This window comes from Scyliorhinus torazame, chromosome 19 (assembly GCF_047496885.1).
Source record: "Scyliorhinus torazame isolate Kashiwa2021f chromosome 19, sScyTor2.1, whole genome shotgun sequence".
In the NCBI taxonomy this organism is placed as follows: domain Eukaryota; kingdom Metazoa; phylum Chordata; class Chondrichthyes; order Carcharhiniformes; family Scyliorhinidae; genus Scyliorhinus; species Scyliorhinus torazame.
In genome coordinates this window covers 70,859,414-70,880,314 of record NC_092725.1, presented here as the reverse complement: position 1 = coordinate 70,880,314, position 20,901 = coordinate 70,859,414, and the positions used below count along the sequence as shown (strand labels likewise).

Below are 20,901 nucleotides of genomic sequence, written 5' to 3'. Positions count from 1 at the left end.
GACCCTCTGTGTGGAGTTTGCACATTCTCCCCGTGATGTGGGTTTCGCCCCCACAACCCAAAGATGTGGATTGAACACGCTAAATTGCCCCTTAATTGGAGAAAAATGAATTGGGTACACTAAATTTATATTTTTAAAAAACGTTTAGGACCCTTGGAAAGATTAAGCAGCTTCCAGTTGTTATAGTCCAGAAAGCTAGTGATGGACAGAACTTGGACCAATATTTACACACTTTTGTAAGTATTTATTTACTGAGAATGCCCAACCAGCACAGTTTGAATCCGTGTATACCTTTATCGAGAAACCTATAGAATTCCAGCAGTTTGTTGGTGACAGGATTCCACCATCCCACTGGCAGCGCACCCCTGCCTGCCGGTTTCCGGGTGGCATGGGGCTTCAATGTGAATTCCCATAGACAGCGGCGGAAGCAGAGAATCCGCCACCAGCAAATGGCGCACCACCTTCTGCTACCAAGAAACATGTGGCTAGGGGACTGGAGAATCCTGCCCATTAAGTGCCACATAGGAGAGCGCATACCTCCACCATGCTGCGGCAACTCAAATGTTATTACAAATTCACAGGTCTTCCCCAAAATGTTTTCCTGTCCATTTGGGACATGCTCTATAACTATCTACAAAGCTGAAAAAACTAAATATTGTTATTAAGAACTATCATCACACTGAGGAGGCATCAGGCAAATCGACAGCCAACGTCCTGCTCTGAAAACTCTGCTCACATTTTGTCAGCTGTGACAAATTGCTCCTTGGGAGCTGAGACAATCCACAACATCCTAAAGCTATCATTCAAATTTCTGAAGCTAACAAGTCGCAACGTTCTAAAAGGATTCATCCTATCTCCCAATTCCAGGATCCAGGTCCAGATCTGTACCTTCATCAAAAACAAATCAATTTTTGATTGGACCATACTCTATGGTGTAACCTGTTTCACTAGTATTTGAGGTATATGATAAACAGATTAACAGGGGAAAAAGTATTACCTCTTCCCACCTTCAGAGGCAGAGGCAATTAAGTGCCCAATTTGAAAGGAGTACTACTAACCCATTGCCATAAACAAACCAAAACTTCAAAATTAAGATGACATTCGTGGAGTGGTTAAAGCACTCCAGCTTCCCTGGTGTCATAGTCGTGGAAGGTTATCTGTTCATAAGAACACAAGTGAATCGCTAGTTACTGCCCACCACCTGCATAAAATGAAATACAATGAATCTACAAACAGCACGATAGCATAGTGGGTAGCACTGTTGCTTCAGAGCTCCAAGGTCCCAGGTTCGATTCCCTGCTTGGATCACTGTCTGTGGAGTCTGCAATTCTCATCAGTATTGCTGTGAAGATGGGCAACATAACCAATTTAAGCAGGCTTCTTACAGCACAAAATAATCTTTTTCACACAGAACCCGAAATCAAGGATGAAAATCTGAAGGTTAGAAAAGTTACTGACAGGGGCGGCACGGTGGTGCAGTGGTTAGCACTGCTGCTTACAGCACTGAGGACCTATGTTCACTCCCAGCCGAGTCACTGTCCACGTGGAGTTTACACATTCTCCCCATGTCTGCTTGTGTTTCACTCCCACAACCCAAAGATATACAGGTTAGGTTGATTGGCCATGCTAAATTGCCCCTTAATTGGAGAAAAATAATTGGGTACTCTAAATTTAAATAAAACAAAAAAAAGAAACGTTACTGACAAAGTGTTGACAATGGAAAGTCTATTTACCAGTACAGAAAGGTTTGAAAGAGATATACTGAAACACAATGGATTGGTTTATCAAAGTTTTAGGTAGACAAAACTGGCTTGAATTTTGAAGAAAGCCTGACAAAAGAAAGCAAAATTAATTTTTGTTTGCTCTTAATGATCAAATCAAGCAAGTAAAGTTGTCGGAGCTGATATTAACATTTTAACTGAGGCATTTGTCCAGAAACACACCTCTCTTATTTTAAATTTACACAAGTACCTTAGTTCTCAAACTATAATAGAAACTGACAAAGTTCAAAGACAATACCAAATGTTTTATTTGTTTGGAAGGGAAGAAGAGATTAATTTGAAGAGGCAGCTGGGTTTCTGCAAAATGAGTTCTATATAACACAAGTGTTAATTTATTATTTATGTACAGGGGGGAGGGGTTTGGGGGTTGCTTTTTTTGATTGTGTTTTGTACTTAACCCTGTTGGGTTCTTTTTTCTTTCTCATTTTGTTATTGATATTTTATGAAAACCTTTAATAAAAATTATTTTAAAAAATATATATATATAACACAAGAGCGAGTCAAACAGTGGCGGTATGACACTTGGAAACCTTTTTAAAGGCAATTTGTGTGCACACTTCATGAATTGCGTCAAGATGGCTAAGGGTTAAAAGGGATCCAAGTGTATTCTGAGACTTGTTACTTAGCAGAGTTGAAAGGGTGTGGGACCCTTTTGTTGCAAGTTTTGCCAGGAACCTCTGCCTGTATCTCACAAAGCAAATCGTAAAAAGAGGTGGGGCTAGGTTCAGCGAAAGGGACAGGCACACCCAGGCTAGGAATTTCCTCAGCCCAGCCTGAAGGCTGGAATGTCCAGTGAGCCTCCAGATTGACAGATGTGAACTCCAAGTCACGGACACGACTTGTGCCTCTGAAGACAACTGAAGCATGTTGTTACCGGCCCCTTTATTCGGGACCTGACGGGTCCTTATGGAGTTAGGATGGTGGTGAGCACCCCTCCCTCCCAGGATCTGGCACTGAAACATCCAGCATCATCATCTCAATCGGCACTGGAGATGCACCAATACTGGCATGAACACCCACTAGCACCATGTAAGTTAGATATCTCAGTGACATTGAAATATCTGAGTGAGTCAGTTATGAAGCCACTGCCAATTTCGATTCTGATAAAACTACCTGGAATGTTACTTTGAGGCCAACATAGCCAAACATGCAAGAGTAGCAATCAATAAAGAACATGATGAAAACAAAAAACAATAAATCAAACTAATGGTTAAATTGTGCAGTGCTCTAGTTAGACAATACCTTGAATATTGTGTCATACATAGCTACAAAGAATTAAAACAAAACATGCATCCTGAAGGCAGGCCATAAAAGTCTCCAAACTAACTGAGTGCTAGAAAACTTTGTTGAAAGACAAAATTTACCTTTTCACCAAAATCCTGGAACTCTCTCCCAAACAGCACTGTGAGTGTACCTACACCAGATAGACTGCAGCGGTTCAAGAAGGTGACTCACCACCACCTTCTCCAGGACGACTAAAGATAGGCAATAAAAATGTATGTTTAACCAGAGATATTCATATCCCTTGAAATAATTTTTAAAAGTAGACAATGGAAAACAGCTTTGTGGATACTTAAGATATTACGGAGGTGCCAATAACAGATCAACATCAAGACAGCAATTGACTGATTATGGCACTAATGAGCATGAAAAGAATGAAACTCAACATATCAAGGAATGAATCTTCCAGTGGCTGGTGACATGCCAAAAGCAAAGGAATATGGCTGCGGATATTGGAGCCTGGCATTGCAGCATCATTTCAACAATTGCTCAGGGAAGCAACCTTAGTCACACCACTTAGAGTTGCTTCATCAATGACCTTCCTACACTCATAAGATCAGGGGCGTCATTCTCCGCCGGCGGGAGTCTCCGTTTTGCCGGTGCCCGGGGGTTTCCCGACGGCGTGGGGCTGCCCCACAATGGGAAACCCCATTGACCAGCCGGTGTAACGGAGCATCCCGCCGGTGGGTCGGGGCAGAAATGTGGCGCGGCGGGATGGAGAATTTCGCCCCAGGAGTGTTGTTTTTAATTAAGAATTCCAGTGTCTATCTCCATTCTCAATCACTTCACGAATCAAACAGCCCACACCCACATGCAATACAACCTGGGTGACATCCAGATCTGAGGTGACAAAAAACAGCAAAATTTGTTTTTTTATTTATTCATTTACAGGATGTGGGCATCGCTGGCTAGACCAGCATTTATTTCCATTCCCCATGTGCTCTTCAGAAGGTGGTAGTTGATGTGTTGGGTGTTCTGGATCACATACAGGTCAACAACACTTGAAGTAGTGCAACACTATTTTATTAAAAGGTTAACAATTTAAACATACTTGAACTGTGGGTAAATACGATACCAGCTTTAACTAAAGACCTTTGCCTTGTCCTAACCAGTTGATGCACTCAGCACATGGTGAATGTCTGTGTTGCAGGCTGTGAGCACTGTGCTCCTAGCTAGCTGCTACTCGAATGAGCGGGAACTCTGATGTCCCCTGTCTTTATAGTGCATGTGCTCTCACTGGTGATTGGCTGCGGTGTTGTGTATGTTGATTGGACCCACTGTGTGTCCATCAGTGTGTGTCTGCACCATGATATACTGGTGTATATTATGACAGTAGTGAACTTCCTTCTTGAACCACTAAGTCCCTGAGATGTAGGTACAGCCACAGTGCTGTTAGGGTGGGGAGGAGGACAGGGGAGGGATTGGTGGGTGTAGTTCCAGGATTTTCACCCAACAACAGTGAAGGAACGACGATATATTTCCAAGTCAGGGTGGTGAGTGACTTGGAGGGGAACTGCTAGATGGTGGTGTTCCTATCTTTCTGCTGCTCATGTCCATCTAGATGGTGGTGGTTTGGAAGGTGTGACCTAAGATGCCTTGTTGAGTTCCTGCATTGCAGTGGCTGCCACTGTTCATCGGTGGTGGAGGGATTGATAGTTTGTGGAAGGGGGAGTAATCAAGCTGGCTGCTCTGTTCTGGATAGTGTTGAGTTTCTGGAGTGTTGTTAGAGCTGCACTCATCCAGGCAAGTGGAGAGTATTCCATCTTGTGCCTTTTAGATGGCGGACAGGCTTTGGGGAGTCGAAGTGAGTTACTCAGCGCAGGGTTCCTAGCCTTTGACTTGCTTGGCTAGACACAGTATTAGTATGGCTAGTCCAGTCCAATTTCTGATCAATGGTAACTTCAGGAAGTTGATAGTGGGGGATTTGCACTGCTGCCTCACGGCGCAGAGGTCTCATTTTTTCCAATTAAGGGGCAATTTAGCGTGGCCAATCCACCTACCCGGTACATCTTTGGGTTGTGGGGGCCTGGGCCTGATCGAACCTGGGACCTCGGCGCTGTGAGGCTGCAATGCTAACCACTGTGCCACCGTGCTGCCCCTCCATTTGGTTCACTGATGTCCATTGGGAAGGAAATCTGTAGTCCATAACTGGTCTGGCTTACGTGTGACTCCAGATTCATAACAATGTGGTTGACTCTTAACTATCTTCTTAAATAACTTATCCACTCAGTTCAAGGGCAATTAGGGATGGACAACAAACAGTGGCTTTACTGGTGACACCCACACCCAATGAAAGAATAAAGGGAAAAATGATGGACAGAGCTTGTGACATGCACACTCCAGACTATTTCTTAAGGAGCTCCTCAATAGATGTTCAGAGAACATTTAATAGTTTAAGTTCTGTGCAGCCGGAAGGAGCACAAGATCCTCCTGGCTCTTAAGATATTGCTACAAGTCACTACCAGCCCAGCTCATCACCTTGCCTGATGGAATAAACAAAACTGGAATACACAAGATGATACACAGAGTGGTCAGGAAAACCCAGGGCTGAAAGATTAGGAAGAGAGCCTGCTGACTAGAGGACACGTGGAATTGGCCTTGATTGAAGAAGTAAGGGAACAAGAAATGCTTTTGAAGGAAAGATGTTTACAGAGCATCCTACAGACATTCAGGATAGTCATCAACAGCATGTGAGTCAACAGCCATATCTGTTGCACTGTTGTATTGGGTGGCTTTATTTATTTTTTAAAATATATTTTATTCAGAATTTTGTGGCCAAACATAACAGTACATAGTTTTTCTTTTGAACAACAACAAAGCAATATAAATAACCGTGGCCAATTTTAAACAAATAAATAAATAATATATAAACAGAAACATAAACAAAACTGAGTGGCAACTGCCTTGTCAAAAATAGTTACTCTTCAAAGATACAATCCAACAATCCAATATACATTACCTATAACAAGTGTCTATACATATACAATGACATCCCTGAGAGTCTGACCGGTTCCTCCCCCCCCCCTCCCCCCCTTCCCCCCCCCCTCCCCCACACCCTCCCCCCTGGGTTGCTGCTGTTGTCTTCTTCTTTTCCATTCCCTCTATCTTTCTGTGAGGTAGTCGACGAACGGTTGCCACCGCCTGGTGAACCCTTGAGCCGAACCCCTTAATACGAACTTGATCCGTTCTAACAATGTTGTTTATCCAGGTCTCCACACCCGGGGGTTTGGCTTCCCTCCACATTAACAATATCCTGCGCCGGGCTACTAGGGACGCAAAGGCCAAAACATCAGCCTCTCTCGCCTCCTGCACTCCCGGCTCTTCTGCAACCCCGAATATAGCCAACCCCCAGCTTGGTTCGACCCGGACCCCCACCACCTTTGAAAGCAACTTTGCCACCCCCACCCAGAACTCCTGTAGTGCCGGGCATGACCAGAACATGTGGGTGTGATTCACTGGGCTTCTCAAGCACCTCCCACACCTATCCTCTACCCCAAAAAATTTACTGAGCCGTGCTCCAGTCATATGCGCCCTGTGTAGAACCTTGAATTGTATCAGGCTTAGCCTGGCACATGAGGATGATGAGTTTACCCTACGTAGGGCGTCAGCCCACAGCCCCTCCTCAATCTCCTCCCCCAGCTCTTCTTCCCATTTCCCTTTCAGCTCATCTACCATGATCTCCCCCTCGTCCCTCATTTCCCTATATATGTCCGACACCTTACCATCCCCCACCCATGTCTCTGAGATCACTCAATCCTGCACCCCCTGCGTCGGGAGCTGCGGGAATTCCCTCACCTGTTGCCTCGCGAAAGCCCTCAGTTGCATATACCGAAATGCATTCCCTTGGGGCAACCCATATTTTTCCATCAGCGCACCCAGACTCGCAAACGTCCCATCTACGAACAGATCTCTCAATTGTACTACCCCAGCTCTTTGCCATGCTCCAAATCCCCCATCCATTCTCCCCGGAACAAACCTATGGTTATTTCTTATCGGGGACCGCTCCGAGGCTCCCGTCCTTCCCCTATGCCGTCTCCACTACCCCCAGATTTTCAATGTAGCCACCACCACCGGGCTTGTGGTGTATTTCTTCGGTGAGAACGGCAACGGCGCCGACACCATTGCTTGTAGGCTAGTCCCCCTGCAGGACGCCCTCTCCAATCTCTTCCACGCCGCTCCCTCCCCTTCTCCCATCCCTTACACACCATTTAAACATTGGCGGCCCAGTAATAGTCGTTTAGGCTCGGTAGTGCCAACCCCCCCCTGACCCTACTACGCTGCAAAAATCCCCTCCTCACTCTCGGGGTCTTCCCGGCCCACACAAAACTCATAATACTCTTCTCGATTCTCTTGAAAAAAGCCTTTGTGACCACCACCAGGAGGCACTGAAACACAAAAAGGAATCTCTGGAGGACCACCATTTTAACCGCCTGCACCCTACCTGCCAGTGACAGGGACACCGTGTCCCATCTCTTAAAGTCCTCCTCCATCTGTTCCACCAGCCGCGTTAAATTAAGCCTATGTAATGTACCCCAATTCTTGGCTATCTGGATCCCCAAGTACCGGAAATCCCTTGTTACCTTCCTCAACGGTAAATCCTCTATTTCCCTGCTCTGCTCCCCTGGATGCACCACAAACAACTCACTTTTCCCCATGTTCAATTTATACCCTGAAAAATCCCCAAACTCCCCAAGTATCCGCATTATCTCTGGCATCCCCTCCGCCGGGTCCGCCACATACAACAACAAATCATCCGCATATAAAGATACCCGGTGTTCTTCTCCCCCCCTGAGTACTCCCCTCCACTTCCTGGAACCCCTCAATGCTATGGCCAGGGACTCAATCGCCAATGCAAACAATAACGGGGACAGAGGACATCCCTGCCTCGTCCCTCTATGGAGCCGAAAGTAATCAGACCCCCGTCCATTCGTGACCACACTCGCCATCGGAGCCCTATGCAGCAACTGTACCCATCTGATATACCCATCTCCAAAGCCAAATCTCCTCAGCACCTCCCACAAATAATCCCACTCCACTCTATCAAATGCTTTCTCGGCATCCATCGCCACCACTATCTCCGCTTCCCCCTCTGGTGGGGGCATCATCATTACCCCTAGCAGCCTCCGTATATTTGTGTTCAGCTGTCTCCCCTTCACAAACCCAGTTTGGTCCTCATGAACCACCTCCGGGACACAATCCTCTATCCTCGTTGCCATTACCTTGGCCAGAATCTTAGCATCCACATTCAGGAGGGAAATGGGCCTATAGGACCCGCATTGCAGCGGGTCTTTTTCCTTCTTTAGGAGGAGCGATATCGTTGCCTCTGACATAGTTGGGGGCAGCTGCCCCCTTTCCCTAGCCTCATTAAAGGTTCTCATCAGTAGCGTTGCCAGCAAGTCCATATATTTCCTATAGAATTCCACTGGGAATCCGTCTGGTCCCGGGGCCTTCCCCGCCTGCATGCTTCCAATCCCTTTCACTACTTCCTCCGTCTCAATCTGTGCTCCCAGTCCCACCCTCTCCTGCTCCTCCACTTTAGGAAATTCCAGCTGATCCAGAAAGCACATCATTCTCTCCTTCCCTTCCGGGGGCTGAGCTTCATATAATCTTTCATAAAATGCCTTGAACACTCCATTCACTCTCTCCGCTCTCCGCTCCATCTCTCCCTCCTCATCTCTCACCCCCCCTATCTCCCTCGCTGCTCCCCTTTTCCTCAGTTGGTGGGCCAGCAACCTGCTCGCCTTCTCCCCATATTCGTACTGTACACCCTGTGCCTTCCTCCATTGTGCCTCTGCCTTACCCGTAGTCAACAAGTCAAATTCTACATGTAGCCTTTGCCTTTCCCTGTACAGTCCCTCCTCCGGTGCCTCCGCATATTGTCTGTCCACCCTCAGAAGTTCTTTCAGCAACCGCTCCCTTTCCCTACCCTCCTGCGTTCCTTTATGTGCCCTGATAGATATCAGCTCCCCTCTAACCACAGCCTTCAACGCCTCCCAGACCACTCCCACCTGAACCTCCACATTGTCATTGAGTTCCAAGTACCTTTCAATACACCCCCTCACCCTTAAACACACCCCCTCTTGGGTGGCTTTATAACACTACAGTCCACACTTATCAACGCAATGAGGATGCTCTAAGAGCAGTGTTAGTTCCTGCCCATCTGTCCTGATCACCACTGCAGCTGCCAAGCTACATTGAAGTCTTGGCTTCAACTTGCCTCTGGCTATACAAAAGTAGCACTGGTGCCACATGAATGATCCCTGCATGCGAGCTGGCCAGTCCACCGAACGGTCCCATCAAACCCTTGGGGTGGTGGAGAGAGGGGGTGTGGGAAGGGGAAAGAGTGGGAGGGGGTAGGGTTGGGGACCGGGGTGGTGTGTGGTGGCTGCCTTGAGGGTCCTTGCCCATGCCCACCTCAAACGCCGACTCTCCCCACACCAGCACACCACATCTCCCTCACCCACCCGGCAGACCCTCTGCTCCCAGCCCAGCCCATTCTGCACATAGAGCACTGATGCAGGTCAGACCATTAGTACACAGAGGTGTTTATTATAATATATACATGTCGGGCAGCACGGTGGCGCGGTGGGTTAGCACTGCGACCTCATGGCGCCGAGGTCCCAGTTTTGATCCCGGCTCTGGGTCACTGTCTGTGTGGAGTTTGCACATTCTCTCCATGTTTGCGTGGGTTTCGCCCCCACAACCCAAAAGATGTGCAGGATGTGTGGATTGGCCATGATAAGTTGCCCTTCATGACCAGAAAGATTAGGAGGGGTTATTGGGTTACAGGGATAGGGTGGAAGCGAGGGCTTAAATGGGTCGGTGCAGACTCGATGGGCCGAATGGCCTCCTTCTGCACTGTATGTTCTATGTTCAATGTTCGCTGCCATGGAGCACAGGGACTCAGCCATGTCCCTCTGGGACTGGGCCACGCCACTCAGTGATCATGCTAGGTCCCTCTGTGACTGGCTCAGATCAACCAGCGCCAGGCCAATGTCATTGATGCCCAAAGCTGTGTAACTGGGCCAAGCTCTAGAGTGCTGCAGCAATGTCCAGTTGGCCCTGGTATATAGCTACCAGTGAGAAGGCAGCTCTGTCCTGTGCCTTGCCCACCGCCCGCACAGAGTGCCCCAGACCTTGGATATCTTGACCCATGGCCAATACCTTTGGCCTCCACCGTGGATGCCCCCTGCACAATGTTGGCTTGGGTGGCACATATTGTCGGCACCGCCTCCTGCCCCGGCAGGTGGTTAGACTCCTCTGCAAGTTGTGGACAACCCCCAATATAGTCCCTGACTCTGCTCCTGCATCTCCAGCATTGATGGGACCGCCGTTTCCAGAAGCTGGATACCCATCTGGACAGCAGCTAGTGCCTGGGGTTGGACCACCCTCCGATCGTCTGCCCTCTCGGGCATTCCCACCTCCACAGCATGTGTGTGTGGTACACACCAACTCGTGCCCCAGGAGCCTCTTCACTAACATGCCCACTCAAGGCGGGTGTTTCTGGGATGTTGGAGAGTGTTGGTGACAGCAGTTCCATGGAGCCCGTGTTGTCCCCAGACACATCCTCTGGGGTGTCACAGGGCTGCAGCTCGGGCTTGCAACACCAGTAGGTTCCCCCCTCATCGCTGGATGAGTCTAGGGATTGGGGCCAGGGGAAATCGGATGTGCCCGCCTTGATGTCAAGTGATCCTGTAAGACGTACGACGCATGCTTAGATCACGGGTGGGATGTCACATGTGCAATGGACATCGCAATCCATCGGGGACTCAGTTGCTTCCCCGATGCCGACCTCCGCCTCGGCAACTGCCCACCCACCGACCAGGTCCAATGCCTTCCGCTCAGCGGCGTTGAGAGGCCGCAGGTCTTCCGGCCCCCTCTGGTCTGCTCTCTCCCTCTCTTCAGTTGTGGGCCGCCTTCTCCTGCGGGACAAATAGTGTACAGTGAGAGACACTTGGGCACCAGAGGTATCCACAGCTGGTGGCCTATGTATGCAGGAAACCTGGCCATGACATGTGGTATGGTTGTTGGAATGATTTGTGGGGTGGGTGTGGGTGGCTTGCCAGCATGTGGTGTTCAATCGCCCTCAGGGGAGGCTACAGTGTGTGGGACGGGGAGTGGTGCCAAGGGCACTGTGGTGGCCCACCCTGGCTGGGTTGGGGGGTTGCCCACCTGCTCCAAGTACTGCCTGCCGGTCCGCTTGGTGGGGGCTGTGTGGAGGGGGTCTATGGGTAGGGAACGGGCATGGTGCCAGGGGCGCAGGGCTGGGTACTCACCCTGGCCGCCCTGAGGTCCTGCAGCTTCTTGTGACACCGCTGGCCAGTCCTAGCGGTGGGGCACTTGGCGCACTTGGCCTTTGCCACCTGCACCCTTGCCTCACTGACATCTGTGGGTAGGCAGCCGCCTTCCCATTTTGGGAATAAGGTGCCCCACCTATCATCATTGTCATCCAGCAGGGTCACAAGCTCCGCCTCGACGAAACGAGATGCCGCTCTTCGGGGTGCCACCTTGTCGGCTGGAATGAGTGTGTGTGAGGAGTGGAGTGCTTATATGTGGCTGCAGCTTGTCAGTCTCTCGAGTGCCGGTCCCAACCCTGGTGAATCAGATGCCATCATGCAATGGAATTGCACTATTCCATGTGACGCCAGATCATTTACGGGTCCTGAATTGCTCCAACTTAGAACACTCACGATTCAGTCCCGGTGTCAACACTTAGTCTCTCAAACGGAGAATTACGCTGAATAGTTGTCAGTTCAATTCCTACTTCATTCATTTCATGACCATTCCTTGGGTTCTTAAAACCTGCTTCTATTTTCCACCAGCCACCCACCCTCCACCCCACCCAGTGATGCTGAATACCCTTTTTTATATGAATATGATTTCAATTGAACAATAATGAGGTGGTAATCATATCCCTTAAATATATGACAAAAAAATTGACTGTTATCCAGTTTAACGGTGTGAATTATCCAAAAATCGAAAGCTGTGAAGAAGAAATACAGAATCAATGCAGCGAGTAACTTCTTTCAATACACAGGCAGGGTCAATGGCTTATTTGAAACATGGAGTGCCTTGAAAAATAGATTGCATAGAAAGTACAATGATCTGTTTAATACAAAGTACCAAATAGCCTATTATCTGATAAGGAGAACTACTTTCTCAGGTGCTCATCAGAAACCTGGAGGAAATGAAAATTTTAAAAATTCAAGACAACTTTATTGCCCATTCCGCCAAGGATCTGATTACCCGCTTGTGCACTTGCCACCCTTCTCCAAATAAATGCACTACAATCAGAAAATATACATTTGGTAAAAGGTTAAAGCTTCCAGTTGTTTAAATAGTGAAGTCAAAGATCTTTCTGTGATGTTGTGTACTTCTTGACAGGTACCAACACTTCTACATTTTTACAACTGACCTAATACAGACTGTACAGGTTTGAAAATGTTACTTCTCCAAAGGCTTAGCTGTGGGATGCACTATCACTGGTGATGGTCTTTCTCTGGTGACAAGTCACTTTGAACAAAGAACAGGAACAGGCCCTACAGCCCTCTAAGCCTGCGCCGACCATGGTACCTGCCGAAACTAAAACCGGATGCACTTATGGGGTCCGTATCTTTCCATTCCCACCCTATTCATATATTTGTCTAGATGCCCCTTAAATGCCGCTATCATACTTGCTCCCACTATATCCCCAGGCAGCGTATTCCATATATTTACCACCCTCTGTGTAAAAACTTTTCCCCACGCACTTTAAACTTATGTCCCCTAGTACTTGACTCTCCTACCCTATCCATTCTTTCCATGCAATTCATAATCTTGTAGATCTCTATCAGGTCGCCTCTCAACCTCCGTCGTTCCAGTGCGAACAGATCACGATTATCTAACCCCTCTCCTCATAGCTAATGCCCTCCATACCAAGCAACCGCTTCTGTACCCTCTCCAAAGCATCCACATCCTTCTGGTAGTGTGGCGACCAGAATTGGACACAATATTCCAAATGAGGCCTAACTAAGGTCCTGTACAGCTGCAACCTTTGTGCTAGAAATCTAAAAATCATAGCTAAGAATAAGGCTATTTTACACCAAATAAGCATTGATATCCATCAAATCATATAGGATGTTTCAAGTTGATAACACAAAATCAGCATACCTTTTTAATTATATTAAATGTGATGGCACCAAAACAAGCCATTTGGCACAATAGCTCTGTGCAGGTGTTCATTCTCCACATAAGCCTCCTCCCTTTTTACTTAATCTCATTATTAACAGATACTTCCACTCACTACTCTCTTATTTACACCTGCACCTCCTATAAATCCATCTGTTTTATTCACTATAACAAATCCTTGTGACTGTGGGTTCCATTTTCTCAAAATTCTGAATAAAGCCGTTTTGCCGGAATTATTCTGTGCATTTATTGACGACTATCTGACAATAATGACACCTAGTTTTGGATTCCCCATAAAGAAACAACTTCTCTATATCTATCCTAGCAAACCCCTTCCTAATCCTCCATCAGAACAATTGGGCAATTTCTCAAGCAACAAAAACTGCTGGGAATTGTGCAAGCAACTTCTTAGTCACAGCAGAGTACATGCATGCATTTAATTATATTTTAATACCCAAATAAAATGCATATCGTATAAAGAACTCACAATATACACATCCACCTTAGAATATTCTGTTCTGTTTCCATTTACCATAAAGTAAGTTCTCATTAAATAATGAGGTGAGTGTTTGTACGATGATAACCCTTTCCAAATAGACAAGTCCCACAAACTGGAGTCAAGAAGAAAGACATGCCCGGAAAATCCTCAAGTCACCAAACCCAGAATAACAGCAAAGACCTGGCCACTTCGTTTCAAATCACAATCTGGTCATGAACTCCAGGTGGACCCGATATCCGCCATTCAGTCGACTGCTAAAGATGCTCTTGTGTGATGGATCAGCTCATTAATGCTTCATGGGTCAGGGGCAGGGGCAGGAAAACTCCAGGCCCGAGAGTCTTTTCCACACTTCTTGAAGTTGCTTGTTTAAGGTGGGTGATGGTTCTTCCCCAAACAAAGCCCACAGAAACTACAGGGAAAGGATGAGATCTGGTGTATCCAGGTCTAGTTGAATGTATGGCCCTTTGCCAGACTAATGAGATGACTCTACAGATAGCTCCTGAATTTTACTCACTTTCCAACATCTTGTGTGGTTGTGATCTAAATAGGTGTCATCCGGAGGTCAATTAGATGCCAATTGAGGTTGTGGAAAGGATTTGGTTTTCTAAAAAAATAATACCATAAAGGAAAATGCTGCCCTTTCGACTGAAATCAAGAGGTTTAATTGCTTGATTGGCCACCTAATGCTATAGGTAGACTAGTTGCTTGTAAATCGCCTACTCTTCCTCGGAAAGAAACCAGATTATCAACATCCTGCCATTGTAAATGGTTCCACCTCCTCAGGTACTGTCCTTCTCTGTCACATTCCACCACGTTGTCCTTGCAAATTACAAGCCCATATGCAACTTTTCCTTCACCAAAGTCGATAATCATGTCATCATCCAAATGCCTGCTCATTTCCCCCACATCTCCTGAATTCAGTGTCTCCAATTCGGTTTCTGCCCCTGTCACGTCACTGAAATCACCACAGACAAAATAGCAAGCTACATCCTCTGTGATCAGGACGGAGTATGTCTCCTCCTCCTCTCTGCAGCTTCAGATGTGGTTAATTGCATCATTATCCCAACTTCTTCTGCTGTCTACCTGGTTGGAACTACTTTCTATTCTTATCCGAGCCAGAGCCACCTGCGAGCATGCAAAAACAATTAAAACGTCTTTTTAAACTTCCTTTAACATAAAGAACAAATAAAACTGGAAATGAAAAATGGGAAGTAAAAAAAAAAATCACCAACAGAGAAAAGCACACTTTACAGAATAAATTTGTGCTCTCATTTAAGAGAAATTTACAACATACAGCACTGCAAAATGTCCCTCATTGGACCATCACATACCGATCTTTCCTCTAATGTCCTCCTGCTCTTTAGAACTCTCAAAACCAATTCATCTTAACTGTGCCACCTCTTTCTTCCAGCAACAACCTCTAAAACCAATCAGCTTGGCTTCTTATTTTCAGCTTTCCAGTCCTCATGCAATTCCACATTCTTTCCTGTTGCAGTGGAGCTCTTCCCGTGCAGTCAGTGCTAAGTCAATGCAAACTGAAAACTTATGAAGTTTTGCAGAAAGAATAGAAAGTTTCAGAAATATGTTTGAAAATGCAATACGATAAAGAGAAAAGTGGACTTGAAATCAAGGTTTTAAACACTAATAAATCATGTTTGAAAAATAAATTGTTTCTTTAACGTTTAGGGCACATAGTGTGATTTCCCAAATGAGATGGCAGATGGGTAACCTATTTCCTGAATCTTTGCTAAAGCCACTCTCAAACCAAGAAGGCTTTCTAAAAATACATGATTGAGATAGTTAAATGTTAATTCTTCTGGGTTCACCAGATAAAGATCTTTGGATCTCCCCTAGCCAGGCTGGCTGAGATCACACAATCTGTGTGTTTGGGTGGGTGTTGGGGGATGGAGAAGAGAGGCTGCTTTTGAGCCCCGGAAACAGACCCAACAGATTCGGAAATTACAAAGTGGGCATCAAAACCAAATATTTTATTTTGCATTGAGCAGGCTGTAAGGAAGAGGCAGTAAAATATATTAAGAAAAGATAAATACTTCAGCTGCAGTAATGCTGTTATGGTTGTACAGATGAGAGAGAGAAAGATTCACATTCCATCCAATGAAATAAACTAATTTCTGGTGGCGAGAGGAGGCATTTACTTGTAACATTTGAATACAAAAATGTTTCGGAGAGGAAGGCAATGAATAGAAACAGCAGATGTTAGTCTCCAATTTACCTTCACATTGGTTCCCGTCTCCTTTATAGCCTGGTTTGCAGATGCATTTGTAGGATTTGGGTGTATTTTGACATATTGCATCGATATGACAGTCATCTGTTCCCACCGTACACTCATCTACATCTAGAACCAGAAATGTACAGCGTCAAGATTTCATTAAACAAGAGATGCCATGCACACATCATTTATCAAAGAGAACAGGTCACATTTCCCATGTACATGATGCGAACAAAATCGATGTGACAAAAGGGAAGTAGTGCTCAGAATTCTCAGTAAATGGGAGACTCACAATGTCATATCATTCTTTGGTGTCACTGGTTTCACTGCCATCCTGCTGCAAGAATCCGGGAGTATTTTAAATCCTGGAAGTAAGGTACAAGCGTCCTGCACGATGAGAATGTTGACATGACACAGGCCTAGGCTGGAACGCTTCAGCTATGAAGGGAGGCTGGGTTGTTGAGGGAGGATCTGATTGATGTGTACAAGATTATGAGGGGCATAGATAGGGTAGACATAGAAGAAACTTTTTCCCCTTAGTGGAGGGGTCAATAACCAGGGGGAATAGATTTAAGGTCAGGGGCAGGAGATTGAGAGGGGATTTAAGGAAACCTTTTTCACCCAGAGGGTGGTGGGAATCTGGAACTCACTGCCTGAAAGGTTGATAGAGGCCAGAACCCTCACAACATTTAAGAAGCATTTAGATGAATATTTGAAACGCCATAGCAAACAAAGCCTCAGACTAAGTGCTGGACAATTGGATTAGAATAGATAGGTGACTGATGGCTGGCGCAGACACGGTGGGCTCAAGGGCCTCTTTCTGTGCTGTAAAACCCCGTAACTGGATTCTCCCCACCCATGGTGGCGGGATTCTCTGGTTCCGCTGAAAGTGAGTGGAATTTTGGCTGGAAGGCTACACTCTTCCTTCGCAATTGACAATGGATGAGATCGGAGAATTCCCATATATGGGACCCTGTACTATTGTTGTGACCTCCCATCCAGCATTTGGAGAATGTACAATCATATGAAATTTGCAGCGCTAAAGCAAGCCATTTGGCCCATCCTCTGGATCCGCCTCCCCGCCACTTCCTCCATTAGGACATCCCTTCTCCTCGCCTCCTCTTAAAATATTGAAAACGTTCCTGCACTCCCCCCCCCCCCCCCGCCCCCCCCCGCTCACTGTGAGAAAGAGCCTACCCCATGGCTGCTCAGTACATTTTGAATCTAAAAATTGGAACTTCCGCCGAATATATTTAAGAAATAAACATAGCCTAGTTCCAACTCGTGCGCGCTTGAGTTTAATGTGGATTTTATCAATGTTTTATTGCTCCGTCCCTAGTTGGCACCTTTGGTGTGTTCACCATATCAATAATAATTGGCTCAACTTCCGGTGGCAGCTATGAAGGAGTAAGTCGCACATTTGGTGGCTCCCACTCTGGTCGGACCTTTGGACATTTCCCCCGTTTTTCTACCGGATTTGCATTGTAAAACGGATGTTAGTGGCAATTGTTTACTGAATTCCCACTTTGGTGCATGGAGAGAAGGACTAGAAATGTTCGGAAGGGCAGAAACAAAAAGATAGAGAAGGCTTGGGCTGTAGCTGCAGCAGAAGACAGCATGGCGGAGGGTCGGACCTCTGGCTTGTCGACCCAGCAGTCTATGGAGCAGCTGATGAAAGTCATTTAGGAAGGCTTTGTTATGCAGAAACGGGACTGCTTGGACCCGATAAAAGAGTCGATTGAGCGGTTGGAGCATAAATTGGACGCCTAGGATCGGGTGATCCAGGAGGTGGAGAAGGTGCTGGCTGAGCAGGAGGAACATCAGACTACAGTGGAGCTGGAGGTGGGGATACTGAGGGACCAGCAGAAGATGCTCCTGGAGAAGGTGGAGGACCTAGAAAATAGTTCCCGCCGGCAGAACCGAAGAGTCGTCGAGCTCCCGGAGGGGTCCGATGGAACGGACGCTGGGGCATACATCGCAGAAATGTTTGTGAAGCTGCTGGGGGATGGGGCATTCTCCCAGCCCTTGGAGGTGGATAGGGCTCACAGAGGAAGCCGCGAATGGGAGACCCCACGAGGGCAATGGTAGTGAGATTCCACAGGTTCTCGGATAAGGAGCGCATTCTACAGTGGGCCAAGCAGACATGGAGCTGTAAATGGGACAATGGCATCCTGTGGGTTTACCAGGACCTGAGTGTAGAGGTGGCCAGGAGGAGAGCAGGCATCAACCAGATCAGGTCGATCCTTTTTAAGAAAAGGGTGAAGTTTGGACTGTTATACCCAGCCCGTCTCTGGGTCACGCATGAGGATCAGCACTTCTACTTCGAGTCGCCTGAGGACGCGTTGGACTTTGTGAAAAAGAAAGGGCTGGTGATGGATTGAGAACTTTTGAACTTGGCTGCAACGTTCATGTTTTTGTTTTTTCTTTTTGTTTCTCTGTTTTTATAAAAAGTTTCTTGTTTTGCGTTTCATGGAAGATGTTTGTGATGCCGTTTGCATTGATTTGGAACCAGCGATAGAGCTGAGTGAGTTATGGTTTTCATTTGCACTGTTGGCGGATGGAGGTGTGCTTGTTTTGATCTTGGTATTTTTCTGTTGGGCAATTGTGTGGGGATTGTTGGAGTTTGTTTGTATGAGCGGGGAGGGGGGAACAATAGGTGGGAGACTATCTGGCACCGGGGATGGGGACAACCAAGTAGCTGGGTGAGCTAGCTCTCGGAATCGCAGTGGGGGGTGTGCATATGTTTGGTTTAGTAAAGGGGTTGGGTTACAGGGTGTTGTTACTGGGGGGGGGAAATATTCTGCTGATGAGGGAGGGACTTGGGCTGAGGGACAGAGAGGAGGTTGGGAGTGGGGGCTGCCTGGGGATGGACCGGTGGAGGTGCGGAGCACGGACTGGAGGCGGGCCTGAAAAAGAGGATGGCTGATCGACGGAGGGGGGGGAGGGCCAAGAGCCCCCCAACTAGGCTGATCACCTGGAATGTTCGAGGGTGAAATTGGCTGGTCAAAATGGCACGTGTTTTCGCGCATCTTAGGGGATTGAAGGCGGACGTGGTAATGTTACAGGAGATGCACCTTAGAGTAACGGACCAGGTTAGACTGAGGAAAGGCTGGGTCAGTCAGGTCTTTCACTCGGGACTAGATTCAAAGACTAGAGGGGTCGCGATCCTGATCAATAAGCAGGTGGTGTTTGAGGCGGGTAGAATAGTCTCGGACGTGGGAGGTCGGTACATTACGGTCAGTGGGAAGCTAGAGGGGGTGCAGGTGGTATTAGTAAATGTGTATGCGCCAAATTGGGATGATGTGGAGTTTATAAAGAGGATGCTGGGGAAGATATCGGACCTGAACTTGCACAGGTTGGTCATGGGAGGGGACTTCCACACAGTTATGGACCCTGGCTTGGACTAGTCAAGCTCGAAAACGGGCAGGGTGCCAGCAATGGCAAAGGAACTAAGAGGGTCCATGGAGCTGATGGGAGGGGGGGGGGGGGTGGGATCCATGGAGATTTGGGCAGCCGAGGGTGAAGGAGTTCTCCTTCTACTCACACATGCATAAAATGTATTCCCGGATTGATTTCTTTATTTTGAGCAGGGCCTTGCTGGATGGGGTGGTGGACACGGGGTACTCGGCGATCACAATCTCAGACCATGCTCTGCACTGGGTTGACCTACAGGTTAGAACATAGAACATAGAACGATACAGCGCAGTACAGGCCCTTCGGCCCACGATGTTGCACCGAAACAAAAGCCATCTAACCTACACTATGCCATTATCATCCATATGCTTATCCAATAAACTTTTAAATGCCCTCAATGTTGGTGAGTTCACTACTGTTGCAGGTTGGGCATTCCACGGCCTCACCACTCTTTGCGTAAAGAAACTACCTCTGACCTCTGTCCTATATCTATTACCCCTCAGTTTAAAGCTATGTCCCCTCGTGCCAGCCATTTCCATCCGCGGGAGAAGGCTCTCACTGTCCACCCTACCTAACCCCCTGATCATTTTGTATGCCTCTATTAAGTCTCCTCTAACCTTCTTCTCTCCAACGAAAACAACCTCAAGTCCATCAGCCTTTCCTCATAAGATTTTCCCTCCATACCAGGCAACATCCTGGTAAATCTCCTCTGCACCCGCTCCAAAGCCTCCACGTCCTTCCTATAATGCGGTGACCAGAACTGTACGCAATACTCCAAATGCGGCCGTACCAGAGTTTTGTACAGCTGCAACATGACCTCATGACTCCGGAACTCAATCCCTCTACCAATAAAGGCCAACACTCCATAGGCCTTCTTCACAACCCTATCAACATGGGTGGCAACTTTCAGGGATCTATGGACATGGACACCTAGATCCCTCTGCTCATCCACGCTTCCAAGAACTTGACCATTAGCCAAATATTCCGCATTCCTGTTATTCCTTCCAAAGTGAATCACCTCACACTTCTCTACATTAAACTCCATTTGCCACCTCTCAGCCCAGCTCTGCAGCTTATCTATGTCCCTCTGTAACCTGCTACATCCTTCCACACTGTCGACAACACCACCGACTTTAGTGTCGTCTGCAAATTTACTCACCCACCCTTCACCCTCTAGGTCACTGATAAAAATGACAAACAGAAACGGCCCCAGAACAGATCCTTGTGGTACGCCACTTGTAACTGAACTCCATTCTGAACATTTCCCATCAACCACCACCCTCTGTCTTCTTTCAGCTAGCCAATTTCTGATCCACATCTCGAAATCACCCTCAATCCCCAGCCTCCGTATTTTCTGCAATAGCCTACCGTGGGGAACCTTATCAAACGCTTTACTGAAATCCATATACACCACATCAACTGCTCTACCCTCGTCTACCTATTCAGTCACCTTCTCAAAGAACTCGATAAGGTTTGTGAGGCATGACCTACCCTTCACAAAGCCATGCTGACTATCCCTGATCATATTA

General features: G+C 47.2%; 1 protein-coding gene across 3 annotated transcripts in view; it reads right to left on the bottom strand.

Annotated features, from left to right (window-relative positions):
- scube1 (signal peptide, CUB domain, EGF-like 1) overlaps positions 1-20,901 on the bottom strand; it is a 406,877-nt gene that overhangs the window by 372,172 nt on the left and 13,804 nt on the right. For all 3 annotated transcript variants that reach the window (XM_072484510.1, XM_072484511.1, XM_072484512.1), the window contains exon 2: positions 15,962-16,084. In XM_072484510.1, coding sequence (XP_072340611.1) covers positions 15,962-16,084 — 123 coding nt within the window. The remainder of the gene's footprint in view (positions 1-15,961; positions 16,085-20,901) is intronic.